At 45.5% G+C, this 16,358-nt stretch overlaps 2 protein-coding genes across 2 annotated transcripts; one reads left to right on the forward strand and one right to left on the reverse strand.

The window, feature by feature from the left end:
- The first annotated feature begins 95 nt into the window (after positions 1–95).
- On the forward strand, positions 96–8,904 carry LOC108112042 (disks large homolog 5). The gene is given in 15 exon segments (XM_017221806.2): positions 96–294; positions 1,747–1,839; positions 1,900–2,492; positions 2,494–2,691; positions 2,693–3,313; positions 3,315–4,312; positions 4,314–4,542; positions 4,544–5,918; positions 5,975–6,340; positions 6,691–6,945; positions 7,006–7,225; positions 7,281–7,519; positions 7,577–7,806; positions 7,864–8,080; positions 8,147–8,904. Coding segments are annotated over 14 exon segments (5,700 nt in total). The 5' UTR covers positions 96–294; positions 1,747–1,784; the 3' UTR covers positions 8,251–8,904.
- Positions 8,897–15,887, reverse strand: LOC108112062 (protein spaetzle 4). The gene is given in 4 exon segments (XM_017221811.2): positions 8,897–10,126; positions 10,185–10,722; positions 10,725–11,460; positions 15,483–15,887. Coding segments are annotated over 4 exon segments (1,779 nt in total). The 5' UTR covers positions 15,534–15,887; the 3' UTR covers positions 8,897–9,672.
- Between the last annotated feature and the right edge of the window lie 471 nt (positions 15,888–16,358).

Here is a 16,358-nt window from a genome sequence, read left to right on the forward strand (position 1 = left end):
CCATTCTCCACAAATATAATAAATCGATATGAAGCATTGCCAACCTATTGGAAACATCGATACAGTCCAATAGTCATCGACCAATAGTCCAGCACTAGCGGAAAAGTGACGTTTTCGTGAAGTTGTGTTGTTTTTTTTTAATTTTATTTCTTTTTCGTTGGTCATTCGTCATCGCTTTGAACGGTCGTCCTTGGAAAACAGTTTGTGCGCCGAGCGCCGTAGAGTTTAATCTTTTTGCCCGCGTTATTGTGGAACGGAACTTCCGGACGGAATCCGGATGCGCGAGCGAAAACGGTAAAAGTCGCCTGTCCCGTTCATCGTCCGCCTGTTGCATCTCTTTCCCGCTGGCCTGGAATTGGGGTGGAGCGCTCGCCCCCTCTCTTTCGCTCGCCCATTCAGCTGTTGCGCTTGCCAACATGTGTGTGTGTTTGTGTGCGTGAAAGACTTTCGACCAAAAGGAATATAAGCAATGTTTTTTTTTTTTGGTTTTTCGGCCCAATAAGCATGCTAGTTGGCCAAGATAAGTGCCTGCCGAACGAAACTCCAATCCGAAAAGCGTTTATATAATTCGCTTTGCTTTCCACCTTTGTGCGTTTGCCAGCTTTTCTTCTCTTTCATTCGACCAACTTGTTTTGCCCGCACGCAAGTGTGAGTGTGTTGGTGTTTCGGTGAGTGTGTATGTTGGTGTATGTGTATGGGAGTGCGCGTGTGTGCATACATGTTGCTATTAATTTACGCTTTCTGCTCGGCTGCTTCAATTAATTCTTTGGCTTAGTCCCGATGCTCTAACTCGAGTGCTTAATTGCCACACATTTCATTTTCGCAAGCATTTAACCGCTCGAAAAAAGCTCTAAAAACAACAATGAAAAAAACTCAGTAACTTACCCTGCAACTCGCCCTTCCCCCTCTGCTCATACTCCTGCGCCCTCCCCTTTTTCCATCCCACTCTTCGGTTGTATTTAAATTTCATTCGTTCAATTGTGAAAATCGCGGTTTCACAAAAATTGTGAAAGTTTCGTTTTTCCAATGCTTTGGTTTTTCTATTATACAGCAGGGGTCAACATAATAGTAGGCTTTAATTAATGAACAAATGCTGAATAAAAACAAATTAAAAAATGATTTCAATACAAGTTATATTTAATGAAAAAATGTTATGGATATTCAAAGTCTTGAGAATGTGTATTTATTTAAAATTGATAAATTTTATTTATTAAAAAAAAAAACTATTAAATCAAATAATGTTTCATTTAAAATAGATTTTATAAAAAATTCACAACATTTGATTAATTTTTTGATTTTGCCATTACTAGTATTTTGAACGAAACTGTATCGGCTCAGACAAAGATAATTAATGCAGTCATTGCTATTGGTTTTTAACCAATAAGCATAGTGGCATTAGTTTTTGGTACGCTTACGTCTGCACTATCAGCCTGATCAACGGGTACAAGTTACGATTGCGCTTGAATATTAAATATTATTTACAATTTGGCAATTTTAAATTGATACCATTCAAGTATTTAATCTTTACTTCTCGATTATAACTCCAATAAGCGCACTATAAATCTAGGCTGTTATCATGCTAGGATTTGAAGTAGTTCTTGGATAGATAGGACTACAATGTGTATAGAAAAACAGATTGGCTAAGTAGGTTAGGGAGTAGGGTAACAACCCGTGATAATAAATGCAAAAATTTAATTTTAATATTTTCAAAATTAATTCCTTTTGTTTCTAATATAACTATTCTAGCTTAATCTTCATGTTGAGCATTACCTAAATCTGCCGTGATGGCGAAGATGGCATCGGGAGATCTTTCGCTGACCAGCACGAGTAGTCAGGAGGGTGAGTTGGGAGATATCCAACGAAAGATTATCCTCTATAACCTTACATTTTTCATTTCAGAAGAGAGTTCGGAGTATGTGGGCTATGATAACACCCTTCGACCACCATCTAATTCCAGTGGCAGCACCACGGCTGCCAACATGGCCAACAATAATGGGCCCTCGAAGGGTGTCAATAGCGGATTGGGTGTGTCGGGTGTGTCCGGCGGAAATGGAGCAAAGTACGATATACTGCAAGCGCAGTACAAGTCTGCCATCCTGGAACTAACCAACCTGCGCCACCAGCACGTGAGCACCAAGCGGCGATGCGATGAGTTGACCACCGAACTGAGTCTTTACCAGGAGCACTACGTTGCCGATCGCAACAAGTTCACGGATATAGTAGAGGAGAGCGAAAGGCTCAAGCGGCTACTGCAGAGTCAGCAGGCCCAAAATGGGAACAGTCAAGTTCCGCCTGGAGGCAGTGGTAATCCTTACTATTTTGGGAAATCCCAGGTATGCGATGGCAGCTGCATTGAGAAACTGGCCGAGCTGAAGAAGGAGCGCAACATGGTTGCTGTTGAGAGAGAGAAGTACAAAAAGTCCTACATAGAACTCGAGAAGGATCGCATATACTACCGAGAGCGGGCTGACGAAATCCAGACGCTGAAGGTTTCTGCTCTCCAAAGAAACAAAAACCGTGGTCTCCCTCACCGAGGAGCTAAATCAACTTCTTTCAGAGAAAGACAATGTGCTGCAGGAACACCAGAAGATGTCCGACGATCTGGTTCTGGCCAACAAGGAGATCGAACGGCTCAAAAAGGACGAACAGCTTGCCATGAGCGAAATAAAGACACTGCAGCTCGCCAACGCGTGACCTCAAGAAGCGCGATCTCTTAAAATCGCGTGAAAGCTCCTGGTCGAAGGAATTCCCCATCGGAAAAGAACTGGAGAACAACAAGGAACTGGAGAAGTTACGAAAAAGTCTTGAAAAGGCTCTTTCTGAGGTTGAGCGCTCCAGCCAGGATGCAGAGGAGGCGAAGCGAGTTAGAGATTGGGCTATATCGCAACGAGAAAAGATCGTTCAGGAGCGCGACTCAGTAAAGACTCTTTGCGACAAGATGCGCCACGAAAGAGATAAAGCCATCTCCGACTCGCTGTTGGCCATTCGGGATAGTGAGAAGATTAAGAAGCAAAAGGATGAGGCTCAAAAAAAGATTGACCTGCTGAAGGAGCAAATGGAGCAGCAGGAGCGGCACAATCTGGATAGCAATGCATCTGGATCTCGGCGTAGTTTCCGTTTGAGTAGTTACGAGGGTGAAGATCTCCTTGAAATAGAGCTGTCTGGTTATGAGCACACTTCCGATCTGGGCATTATCCTAGATGACAGCAACAAGCGAAAGCTGGTGTGTGGCGTGACAAGCAGTTCTCCCGCTTGTGGAAAGCTCAAAATCAACGATGTCATCTGCAAAGTGAACAACCTAGACTGTCAATCCCTTGTCGAAACGCATTGTTCTAGACGAGATCCGTGCCTGTGCACCCCGTTCCGTCCTTCTGGTTTCCCGTACTCGTCACAGCAAACGACACGCCTATTCTGTTCAGCTAAAAACTAGGGATCGGAATTGCCCTCATGGATTGCAGCTGGACATGGGAGTGTTCATCGCAAAGATTGAGCAGAACTCGCTGGCTTTCTACGAACCGGAGCTGGACGTTGGTGACCGAGTGCTGAGCATTAACAACAAGTCGATGGACTCGGTACAGTCTATCGAGGAGGTTATGCAGGTTCTTAATGATCCTCGGAGCGATGGTCTCAACCTTTTTGCCCTAAAGTACGTGCAGGATCAGTTACCTCCAGGCATGACCACCTCATCGGCACAGACAGACTCCATTGACTCCATGCAGCATGTGTCGAGCGGTGGTGGAGGGGGAGGAAGTGCTGCAAGTAGTGCCAGCAAACATCCGTCCAGATTCGCTGACTTCTTCCTTCGAAAGCTTAAGTTCAGCAAGACGGGCACACCGGATGATAACTTTGAACAGGAGCACGACGACGCAATCGCCGCTCTGGATTCGGTGCTTAGTGAAAACAGCTCAGAGAAGAGCAAGGAGAACTTGTTCAACCGCAAAAAGCGCACTAAAAAGGAAAAGGAGGCTTCCAAGAGCATGGGTACCTGGCCGCGGACCAACATTTCGCACGACAACCCAACGGGCACAATGCGTGGCAATGAGAAGAAACATGCCCTGATGTCGCTTTTCACAGCCGGTCCAATCAACGTAGACAAAGATGATGAAATTGTGGGCGATATTGGAGTGCCGGAGAAGCAGCCGACAGTTCTAATGCAGGAACAGCTGCCTCCACCATTGCCCCCACAAATGTCAAAGCCCTTGGCACACATACGAGGGGCCAACGGGAGCGCCATCAAGGCACATCCCAACCGCAACTCTAATCCGGTGAGCTCGGGAGTCTCAGCCCTTTTTCCTCCCGGTTCCTCTGGAGGGCTATACCACCCATCCCAGGCACTCGCTCTACGGTGAGGAGATTAGCCAAAAGCCGATGCAGAGAGCCCCCCTGATGGGCGCCAATGCGAGGGTAAAAATGCCCTCTCAGGAGCGCTATGGACCCAGGCCGCACAGTAACAATCGTTTATCGCTGAACATCACACCCAGCGGAGATTTTTATCAGCCCAAGACCAGTGGTCAACAGGCGCAGCAGCAGGTGATGAATGCCTTCGTCGGCATCATCGGGCTTTGCATTAGGATCGGGGTCAATGGGTGGAGTCACGGGTCCGGCGGCTGGCGAGTTTCCAGTGCGTAAGCAACAGGTCTTCGACGTCTTCCACCCACCACCACTGCCCAAAAACAGTTCTGGATCCAATCCCAATGCCGTGTTCATGCCGCTTAATCCGCCCAGAGGCAGTCATCCGTTACCAGTTGGCCAACCTCCAGACGTGGTGTCCCTAAAATCACAGAACTCCATAGAGTCCATTCTGTCTGCCAAGAGTCCGGCCACCAGCGAGTACGGTGTGTACGCCAAACGCCATGTGCCCATGCAGGCGGTGAGGCATGTGCCCAAGTACCCAAGCGACAGCGAGAGCATTGGCTCCGGTATTCATGGGGGGGGATACGCAGGCTTTCTTCAGTCAACCCATATCCCGGGAAATAGGCACACGCAGCTTTTTCCGACGTTTGGTCCAGGAGTGAGGGGCAACCGTAGATCCAGTCCACTGACCCTACCCTCCCCACCGCCTCAGCAGCAGTTGCAACAACTTCCTACGGCAGTTGCACCGCTCGACAACGTTGGAATACCTACTGACCTGGACTACCATCCGCACCACCATGCGCAGACCAACCCGCATCCCCATCCACATGCTCCATACCTCGATTATGGACATGGACCCTATCCATACATGGGAGTTGGAGGAGGAGTCTCGGGAGTGGCTGGTGGAATTTATGAGGGTGGAACCTTTCCACGTAAGAAGGACAACCAACGGTTAAGGATTCCATCCAACCCCAGTGTGGCTAGCAAGAGCAGCAGCATGGTCAAGAACAGCTCCGGAAGCATTGACCATCACTATGTCACGAACACGGCGCCAGCTTCTGGAGGGTCTATGTCGGCATCATCCTCGGATCGCGCACCCATCTCCCTGATGAGTTCTAGTATTCACAATAGTTATGGTGCAAATATGGCAGGGGGCAATGGAACTGGATCAGGAGTTGGAGGAGGCGGCGGAGGAGGAAGTGGGCGAGGATCGCCTATGCCGCAAGTCCATGTAGAAGTCCTTAGCCACGGCGGCGGTGGAAGTGGCAAGCGCAACTCCAATGTGCCTGCGGATTTTCTCTGCCCCGGAGACCTTAGAAGAGTCACCATCGACAAGCGTGACAAGTCGCTCGGTATCACGATTCAGTGCAACAACAACGGCGGAGGAATCTTCGTGTCCACCGTCGCCGATAAAAGCACAGCGATGCGTGCCGGTCTCCAAGTGGGCGATCAACTCTTGGAAGTTTGTGGCATCAACATGCGGGCGGCCACACAGGAGATTGCGGCCAACGTGCTGCGGCAGTGCGGTGACTCTTTCACGATGCTCGTGCAGTACAATCCGGAGAGTAAGTTATCTGCCTTTCTTGGTCCATGTCTAAACTAAACCTGTTCCACCTTGCAGAGTTTCCTTCGATGGAATACGAGGGGGCGCACAATCTGGAACCAGAATCTCCCGTCAACCACTCGGGCTCTCCAACTCCGCGCAACTCTCCGCGTCCTCCTGCTCGCAATTCGCTCTTCCCTTTGACATTGCAGCCGCAGGCTCCTTCAACAAGATCTGGTTCGAGAGCTCCGCTTTCGCATCAGTCCATCAAAGACCAGAGCTTCACCGACAGCCTGGAGAATCAGTCGGATATCAGCAGCAGCCAGGATATGCCCTCGTCAGCGGCCACTACCACTACTACGACTGCCTCGGCCACATCGACGGTCTACGATGAGGAACCCAAGCCCGCCTTGCCGCCGCCGCCTACATCCGTTCCGGCAGAGAGTACGTAGCCACAACACTTCACCCACTACTAACCATACTCCCAGGGTAGTAGATTGTTCCCATAGCTCTATCCTTCGACGGAGAAGATAACCGATCAGCAGGAAGCGTTTCCGGCTGTATAAGGTACATATTCTCGGGGTCGAAATCGACAAAGGCTAGGGCTTTAGAAATTTATAAAACAATAAACAGTTCCAACGATCAAGTAAGATAATTCCTGATTCATAAAGGCTGCTTGTGAAAACGATCGGTATTAGTGCTCGATTTTAACTTACCTCAATGCTTTTCCCTACTAACAAATCATTCTATCCTTGGTATCCAGTACATGACATAGCTTAAACATTTTTTTCCAGCTTTGAGGTATGTGACTCTGCATATGGACAAGTCAAAGAACCTGGGCATTAAGTTGTTTGGAGGCAACAAAGTAGGCATCTATGTGCACGACGTGGCGCCTGGATCGCCCTCGGACCATGCAGGAATACGTAAAGGTGACCAGATACTGGAGTACAATGGCGTGGACTTAAGCGGGGTCACCGCAGAGCAGGCAGCCAATGAGATATCAAAACTCACGGATACGGTCACCATGTTGGTGCAGAATAAACTGCACAGTGAGTAGAGCAATAGTGTTTATTCTTCAAGAATAACTTAACGGCTTATATTTCATGCAGCTCTGAAACAAATTAAAGATGAGCCTGGCGACTCCTTTTACATTCGCGTGGGGTTTGACCGGATTGGTGAGTTGAACGAGGACGACTTGCGTTTTGTTAAGGACGAGGTGCTCTATGTGGACAACACGGTCTTTAACGGCACGTTTGGCTTGTGGCGAGCCTGGAAGCTAGATGCCATGGGCCATCGAAAGGAATGCGGTATAATACCCAGTCAAATGAAGTATGTAGCCAGTATTATGAAATATTCGCATATATTGACTTATTTAACTTTGCAGGGTGGAAGAGGAACTGCGTTCGGGGGAAGTGGTGGACTGTGATACGGGAACCGCCAGACGCGGCAGCACTTCGGCCAGAAGATCGTTTTTTCGTCGCAAAAAGAACCAGCGCAGCTCGTCCCGCGACTCCACGGAGATTGCCAGCTTCAGCAATACACAGCTTAGCTTCTTTCCAGACTTAGGCCTGCTGAACGATGATGGTGGAGCCCTAAGCTACCAGAGAGTGGAGCTGTTAGACTGTAAGATTCAATTATGTTAATGAAGAAAACCTAGTTTATGTATTTGCCATCTTTTAGCCCCCATTCGCCGGCCCGTGCTGATCATCGGACCGCTGTCCGAGTGCCTTATGGACCGACTGACCATTGACTTTTCCAACCTCTTTAAGCTGTGTGAGGTAACAGCAATGGACTGCTCGCAGGATGCCATGGAGGAGGGCCTGAAGGAGAACATATTCGTGGACTATCGACGGCGGGGCAACAAGTTTGAGTGCACCACCGTCGAGGCTATCAGCAATGCATGCAAGAATGTAAGTAACTCTTTCGCTTTTCATAGATCATATTTAAACTAAACGTTTCCTTTGCAGGATCGTCGTCACTGCATCCTGGACGTTTCAATCTCCGCCGTAGAGCGTCTGCAGCGTTTACAAATATACCCTATTGTCCTACTGCTGCGCTTTAAATCCGCGAAGCAAATTCGCGATATTCGAGACTTTGGTACCGACAAAATCTCGGCCAAAGCGGCCAAGGAGATGTACGAGCGGGCTATGAAGCTGGAGACCGATTACAAGCAGTACATATCAGGTGAGTTTTTATTTTGCACAGTATTTACCAATATTTCTTCAATATACCTTTCTAATTTTCATTTAGCCGTCATCCCTGGCGTCAGTATCAAGCACATGTGCACCCAAATCAAGGACGCGGTCGACAAAGAACAGGACAAGTTGCTTTGGGTGCCCGTGTCGAGTGCCTGATCCAATCGGATCACCTGGACAACATGATGTGGGGTCTTCCTAGTTTTTAGTTATTAGCACACAACGCGAAACTCACGCCTAGTATTCTTCAACGCGCATCAATAGTATCGAGTTCGTATTTGTTTTGTTTAACGCAGAGTATTCAATTGGCGTCGACTTGCAACTAAGTTGTTTGCATTTAGGGCGCGGTATTTCTACCTGTTTCTTGTCTCTGTCATCTAATTTATGTCTGTAGATGTAGTCTTTGTTCGTGGTTCGTCTGTCCGGTCCGGCAGATAAATTCTGTCAAACTTGATCACAAACAAGGGAATTGTTTCCACAATTTATATATCTTATTTATATATACCGTCTGGAACTAGATTTCCTATTAAGGCGTTATTCTAAGCCGAAAGTCTGTTTGTATGCAATTTATTATTATGTAATTGTAAGTAAAAACATTTATATTCTACGTTGCTTACCTAAACCATTTGATCAACTCGGTGGCAAAAAGAGTTTGGCTTTAAACCTTCAACTGTTCAGCTGTGTATAGTAAATAGTTTCATCTAAACCAATTTTCTTTGAGAACTACTTCTAAATTGAGCTTTACTTACGACTACTTTTCTTGGCAAGTGCCTTTGGCCGATCCTGAAAATAAAAACACGGCTAGTTAAGCAATACTAGAAATTTTATTTAAATGAGTGATTGACAAAAAAGCTATCACTAGCCTTAAGTGGTAAACGGTTAAACTGAAATGAAGTGCCTGAAATGCCTTCAAGTTTCTAAGAAAGGAAACCCTTTTCTACACATAAATACAATTTATAAATCTAATTTATCAAACGTACCCTTCTATGAATTAAAGAGTAAACCGTAATATATATCAACGTATTAAATACAATAAAATCTATTTTATACATACGTAAGCATTCTAAATACATGATCGCATACATTTTTTGCAATAAATATTTTTCTAAAACGCTTCATGCGCTTTATTTCTGGGATGTGTGGTATGAAAAGATTTGGGGTTAATGTTATGGCCACTTTTATGGTTACGCCTACAACTAAGGTCTGAATAAATAAATAAATAACTCTACTAAATACCATTGCACGCAGCTCCATGGCTGCGATGAGTTCGCAAGTATTTCAAGGTACATTCGCTCTGTAAGTTTTCGCCTAAGTCGGGCATTATGTTGGTCTATATTTACAATAACATAATGCCCCCTTCTAAAAATAAACGTAAAGTTAAAGATTACATAGAAGTAACTCATAAAATTAGGTGGATTTTTATCAAATCGGATTGTAGATATTCGAAAGAAGTTTAGTTGAAGACTAGAAGAACGTCGAGACTGATAGCTTAAAAAGACTGATTAAAGAAATATAGATAAGCCTACATCTACAAAATGTAAAACTACTGTACAATTGATCGAAGGAGGGTAAACGGGAAGATTATCCCTCCAAAAAGTCAAACTCATCGCGTGGGCGGTACCACTCGTCCGTAGCATGTTCGTAGATGGCTCTCTGGACCTCCGCCTCCGCAGCCTCAATGGGGTCAGATTTTGGAGCATCGAAGCGACTGTCGGATCTTGGACTACGCGAGGTGGCTCGGAACTCCATTGGTATGTTATAGCACTTGCAGATGCAGCTGGACGGAAATCGGAACCAGTCGGAGAAGATTCCACGGCACTCGTTGTGGGGATCGTAGGCCAGCAATCGGTGTAGGCGGTACTGCTGTTCGCACCTGCATCCATCCCGGCAGAACATCTGCTTGAACTCGTGGGTGCACTTCTCCCAGTGAACGTACTGCTCGAAAGGATAAAGGTTAAGCAGAGCCAGGACCTCACCACGGGTGTTGTTTGCCCAAAAGGGGGCCACCACTTCATCCTTGACGGGACATGCATTCCTGAAAGAGAAACAAGTTTTTACTAATTTGGAAATGTGGAAGATAAACTTGTACTTACACTCCCCGCAAGTTGCTGGCCACGGCTACGGGCTCTTGCTTCATGGCGTCTTGGAAAAGTTGACCCTCCCTCAACAGTCCAGACTTGGTGACGCTGCCAGTGGCTGCCGCTGAGGCTCCTCCTGGCAGTGGAGCTGGTACTGGAGAACTTGTACTACTGGTAGTCAAGGGCCTGCGCAGCTTCTCCGGACTGAAAAGTCCACTAGAGGTGCCGGAGAAGAGCGAGGCAAAGCTGACGGGTGTGGTCACCGATGCTGGTGAGTACTTGGTTACATTGCGGCGGATCAACAAGGTGGCTGTTGTTGAACTTTGAGGCGGAATGGTGCTAGAGGTTTTTGAAGCGGCTGCTGGGGTGGTTGTCTCTACAGGCTTTCTTCGTCTGTTGGGTGAGGCTGTTGAGCTCTTGGGCAGAGATGTGGGCTTTAAGGTTGTAACAGTGGGTGGTTCCTGTGATGCTTTAGCCTCTCCGCTAAGATTACGCAATCCCAGTTGCGGTGAGTCGATGATCTGTATGTTTTCGCCCCCTGAAGAAGGTTTTCAGTGGTCGTGGTTGATGGAGCGGAAGAGGACACCACTTCGTAGACGCTATTCGACTCGGGGCTGGGTTGGATCTCCACAATTTCCGCCTCTACTTCAAGTTGTTCAGGTGGCGGTGGAACAGTAGTAGATCCACTTGCCGTACTTGCAATAGTGGTGTTTCCAGAGGAGTCTGTCACCTCCCTAGGAGTTTTATCCGTAGTGCTACTTATTACTTCGGGAGCAGCTGTGGTTGTTGTCGCCTTGGTCGTACTTGTTGTACTCGTAGAAACTGGTCGAAAGTGTGGCTCCATGAGGACATCGTTGTTCTTGAAGCTCCCGAAATCTTCCCGATCGCGATCTCGATCCCTGCCATTCATCAAATACTTGGCACTCCGCCGTCCTGCATCCTTGCTGTACCGTTCCGCTGCCTCTTCAATGTCGTCCGCATCTACCTCATTGTTCTGAATCTCATCCCGCAGAATGGAAATGTGCCTCACATCGCCATACATACGCTTCATCAGGCCCTGATTCTCGTGGACAAATCGGCGGACAGCGTGCCACGGATATGCGGAACCGGGAAGGTGGCAGAAGGCCTGCTGGCCCAGGTCACAAGGTATTGCAGCCAGCATCTGGGCCCGGCCACGTCGTGACATCTTTCCGTTGGGGCTGCACGAATTGGCCGAGTCAAAGCCAAATCCGGCGGAGGCCAAGGGTAGAGCCACCAGAACGATCACCAGCGAATACCAGAAGACGCCGCTCTATAACAAAATAAGTAAGTTGATGTTTAATAATAAAAAACAATAAACAAAAAAATAATAAAAATCATAAAAAGTAACAGTATAGATAGAATATGCCTAGATACTGAATCTAGTTTTCACTTCTTTGGTATTTTAATAGTTGGTGGATTCATCACTCAATATGTAAGTTTTATTGTTTGACGTTTCCTGCTTTCGGAAAGGCTTTGCTTCCCAGCTGGATGGGTTGAACAAATGACCCCACCAACTAATGGAAAGACTCAGCAGCTCCAGCTGAGCAGAGGAAATCTTAATTGAAACGACAGTCGCTCGCTGATAAGCAAATGGCGTGACGCTAAGACTTCATTTTTTGTGGCAGCAGAGTGGAGTCAAGTGGGCTCAATGCACCTGGGAAAGAAACAAAAAAAAAGGCCGGGTGGCTCTCACTCGGCCAAAACGTATTTAGCCAGAGCCAGAGATACTCAACTGCAGCCGGTAGAAAATCAAATTTTACTTTCACGCAAAGCCAACTGGACAATCACAAGTCATAAAGATGATCGATGTGCATTTGCATGCCACCTCCAGACTGCAGCTCAGAGAGAGAATGGCCGCAATTGCAGCTTCCATTACACTGAGGCAATTTTCAAACTTTTTAAATTTATTTGTTTATAATTATATGAATAAGAATAGTTGGCAATATAAAGTGAAAGTAGCTTCCCAAAACAATAAGAACTAAACAAGTTTTAAATATACGTTTATACCTGTATATCACGTTTTATACGCTGATTTTTCTCTCTCTGCATAAATACCACCACGCCAGACTGGCCGCCGACCGAGCCACAGCTTCCTGCACCACCCTGGCCACCCTCCCCAACAAAGTGGCTCACCGGCAACCGGCAGCTGGCAGCGGACAACTTGCAACTGGCCACCGGCCACTGGCAGCCGGCAAAGTGAAATGCAAAGAGCAATCAAAAGCGAAATGGGTTACCCAAGTAAAAGTAAATTGCGGCGCGCTGGAAAAGCCACGGCATTTCCCGCCGTCTCCTCCCTTGCCGCCACAAGGGCCCTTTCAACTTTCCTTTTCGATTGCACAATTGTTGCCTGAAAGTCGGGAGTTGTGTACTTCAGTCCGGTCCTAATAGGGTATATTTTTGAACCGAATCTTCGCTTTTTCTTGGAGCGGCTCAAACTGAACCGAACCGAACCGGTTGGCCAAAATTGATATGCACTCGGTATTCGGTTATCTTGGCCAACAGCAAGCCCGCAGACACAATCACATATGGGCGCTCACATATCGATCGCTGATGATTCACGAAAAGAAAAGAAAGTGATCGACTCCCTTGGCGGATGTGTGTCCAAAATGTGAGCTCGACACGATTGGCCATGCGGTTAGGTAATATTGATCATTGATCTGCGCCATCTCGCGTTTCTGTCTTTCGGGAAAATTCCAGCCCCATTAGCATACGTAAGCAAGGTCATTGCTCAAGGTATTTCGTAATATTTTCCAGGAAAGTTTTGGATTTTTAAACGTTAAATCTGCCCAAAATAACAATGAAAATGGTAACATATGATGAATGAGAAATCTTTTCAAAGTTTCCTCTGTAAAATCTTTAAATCTAATCAATCATTTACAATGTTACATTAGAAAGAACATAACGTTGAAAGTTTCCTCAGTTTCTTGAGAGAGATTCAGGCAAATGATTCTCATATATTTTGTACACAAATAAAATTTAAATATCAATGACAAGGTGGAATTCCTTCTAGCAATTATTCCCTTTTCACCGATTTGGAAAAGTACTTCAATCAAGTGCTCCACAGCACCCAGACCGTGGCAATTACGAGAAGAAAGTGATCTCGGTCTCAGTCAGAGTCTGAAAACCGAGGATGAGACCGCAACTTGGGTGCGAAACAAATGGCTCTCTGCGAACTAATTTGTGTTGAAAATCAAATCAGGTCAGACCCAGACCGCATGAGAAGAAGCCTGAAATGGAAAGCAGAATTACTTTCGCTTTGTTCGGCAAAAAAATAAATAAGGCGGCTGGCATTAGTGTCGATTGTCATGTGCATCGAGACAATTAAACCGAATCTCATTCATTAACATTGTCATATTTCTTGGAAGCGAAGGAGCCACGGGGAAATTGGAGCAAATGCTGCTGTCAGCGTCCCAAGTCGACGAAACAAATCAATATGTCCAATCAGCCGTGAAAGCTTGCAACTGCTGCAGTCAGTGGTGGCGCAATGGCTGTTTTTCTGAACTCAGCTAGTCTTATTCGCTTTCACAAAAGTTAATAATATGAATTTAGCCAAAGATGATTGTTTTCTTAGAAGCCCACCTTACGATCTAATATCAAAAACTAACTAAATGTTTATTATAGCCGAAATAAATCTGAATGAAGGTGAGTTATTTTTTATTGGCTACTTCTAGCTGCTTCTAGCGGCACATAGTCAACAGCGCTGACTGCAGTGGTGCGGAGTCGATGCTGTGGTGCAGTGCAAATGGGCATTAAGTCAACTCGCATCGAGGAAGACATTTGTCAATCGCAGACGATGCCGAGCTGTCGTCAGAGAAACGTATTGCAACACTTTAATGTGTCAGCGACTTTCTACGAAAACCCAGTCTGTCCGGGGGGTACTAGGGGGATGGGTAGCTCGAGGAGGAGACGTTCCAGTCTATGTCTTCATTTCCCAAATACAAATACAATGTTGCCCGCCGTCCGTCCATCTGCAACTCTCTTGGCGAGTGGCTAGAATGAATTATTTATAAATTCAATTGGCCCTGGAAATGAAGTTGATGTTACACTTAACCAAATTTGGCTATGCGGCTGCTGTTTCTGCTAATTGCCAGGCGAGCAGCTGGTGAGTGGTGAAATTTTCCGCACCAAAACAAAAGACTCAGGCGACAAACTTGACGAGGTTGCAGGCCAACCAAAACAAAAGACTCAACCAACAAACTTGACTTGCTGCCTGCTGCAAGCTCTTCCCAGATCTGAGCAATGCATATTCATGGCGAAATGTTTAATTAAAGGTAAAAATTTCACTGATTGGACGTCGCCGGAAAAGGCCGCGAACTTTGCTTCCCATTTTTGGCAAAGTCAATACATTTTTTGGTCAGCCGATTCGCTTTCGGTTTGGTTTTCAGTTTTGGCTTTGGGCTTGGGCTTGGGCCAAATCCAACGAGTCGATCCCAAGCCAGCGGCTTTGCTCTCGAAGAAAGTGAAACTTTTTATATTATTCCGCTTCTCTCTCTCTTTTTTTCATCTGTTTGGGGCCGGCAAAGCCAACCACAACAGCAAACACAGCGGAAACTTTGAGCATTTTCGTTGTTGGTTATGCTTTTATGATTGCGTAGTCATGCGTTAAAAGAAAACAAAGCCCCCACTCGCAGACCCGAGCCAACAGAAGTTGTTAATATGCATAAAACGCTTAGCCCTATCGGTTTATCGATTTCAACACATTTTGAAAAAATGACGGACAGCAACGTGCGACCATCTTTTAATTACGATTTCATTTTCATCAATGGCTTGCGGCCAAAGGGGACACTAATAACGAAATATTCCGAACTGCTATTGATTTAGGTTGATTGACTGATTTGTGGGATTGAGAGCTTGGATAGATGGGATTTAGTATACAAATGTTAGGAGGATTGACATATTCCTTATACTTAAATTATTTTTATATATAAAACTCAATATATTAGTTAATTTCCCCAATTTAAAGGTACAAAATTAGTGAAAAATATTTTAAAATATTTAAGTAAATGATACCTCATCGTTACATCCCTTTCTATAAGTTTTCATGTCTTATATAGGCTTTTCTACTCTGGGAATATTAATGAAAGTAGTTAAATTTCTTCGCCTTCTTAGTTTTACACTTTTGTTACTATTAACATTTCGCCTGTTTATATAATTTCAATTCATGTATTGAGGTCTAACACCACCTCTATACCCTAGACCCGTTAGCAGATTTACATTTGCTTTGCTGTTGCAATTGTTAAATTTTTGACACTTTATTATGCAAGGCAATGGCCATGGGCCAGCCCCACTCACCGTTATTAGTCTAGTGATCTGCGATCGCCTATCCATTTGGGTGCGCACCATTGTTTACTTTCACTCGATTGACACTCGCGTCGATGGCAAATGCCGAATGCCGAATGCAAAATAGGTGCAAATAGAAATCTGTCGAAAGGATTTGGCAATGTTTCACGCAGATTTCACACTCGCACGCTCACACACACTCGCAGGGCTATGAAAATTAGTGGTAAAGTCCATATTTCAACACAACTGCAAATCGCATGCAGTTTCCGCGACCTCTGGGGTCCCGCTTCTGTTTTTTTTTTTTTGTTAGTTTGGTTTTCCTTGGGCAGGGGGACTTTTCCCACTGCGCCGGAATCGAGGAAATCGAATAGAGCCAACCAGCGAAAAGCCTAAAATCACGTTCACACGCCTCGGACTCACGTTTGCAACTGCGACGCCACCAGCGGCTGATCAAGCTCCAAAGTCCCACGGCAAAACGTCGGCCTCTCTTTTTCTCTTCCTCCACCTCGCACCCAGCTCAAGTACACTCGGAAAAATTAACAAATACTTTATGAAATCTTTATTATATAAATGGTTTAATATTAATATTAATATACAGTTCACACCCTATAAAGTAACAAGAAACCCTTACGTATGGAATAGTTCTTAGATAAATTATAAATATTTTCTATGCTATGATCCCACATTAAGTCATGAAGCTAAGAATGTTTTATAATTTTATTAAGATAAATACTTTTTTCATTTCTATTTCCAGTGCAGAGAGGCAGACAGAGAAAGAGAGAGATACACTACGATCGATCAATGGATCTCAGCTCTGCGCCAGCGAAAACGCTTTTTATTTTTACGGTTCGGCTTGCTTTTGTTTTTGCTTTTTGGTTTGCTTTTGCA

This window comes from Drosophila eugracilis, unplaced genomic scaffold (assembly GCF_018153835.1).
Source record: "Drosophila eugracilis isolate 14026-0451.02 unplaced genomic scaffold, ASM1815383v1 contig_445, whole genome shotgun sequence".
NCBI classification, from domain to species: Eukaryota; Metazoa; Arthropoda; class Insecta; order Diptera; family Drosophilidae; genus Drosophila; species Drosophila eugracilis.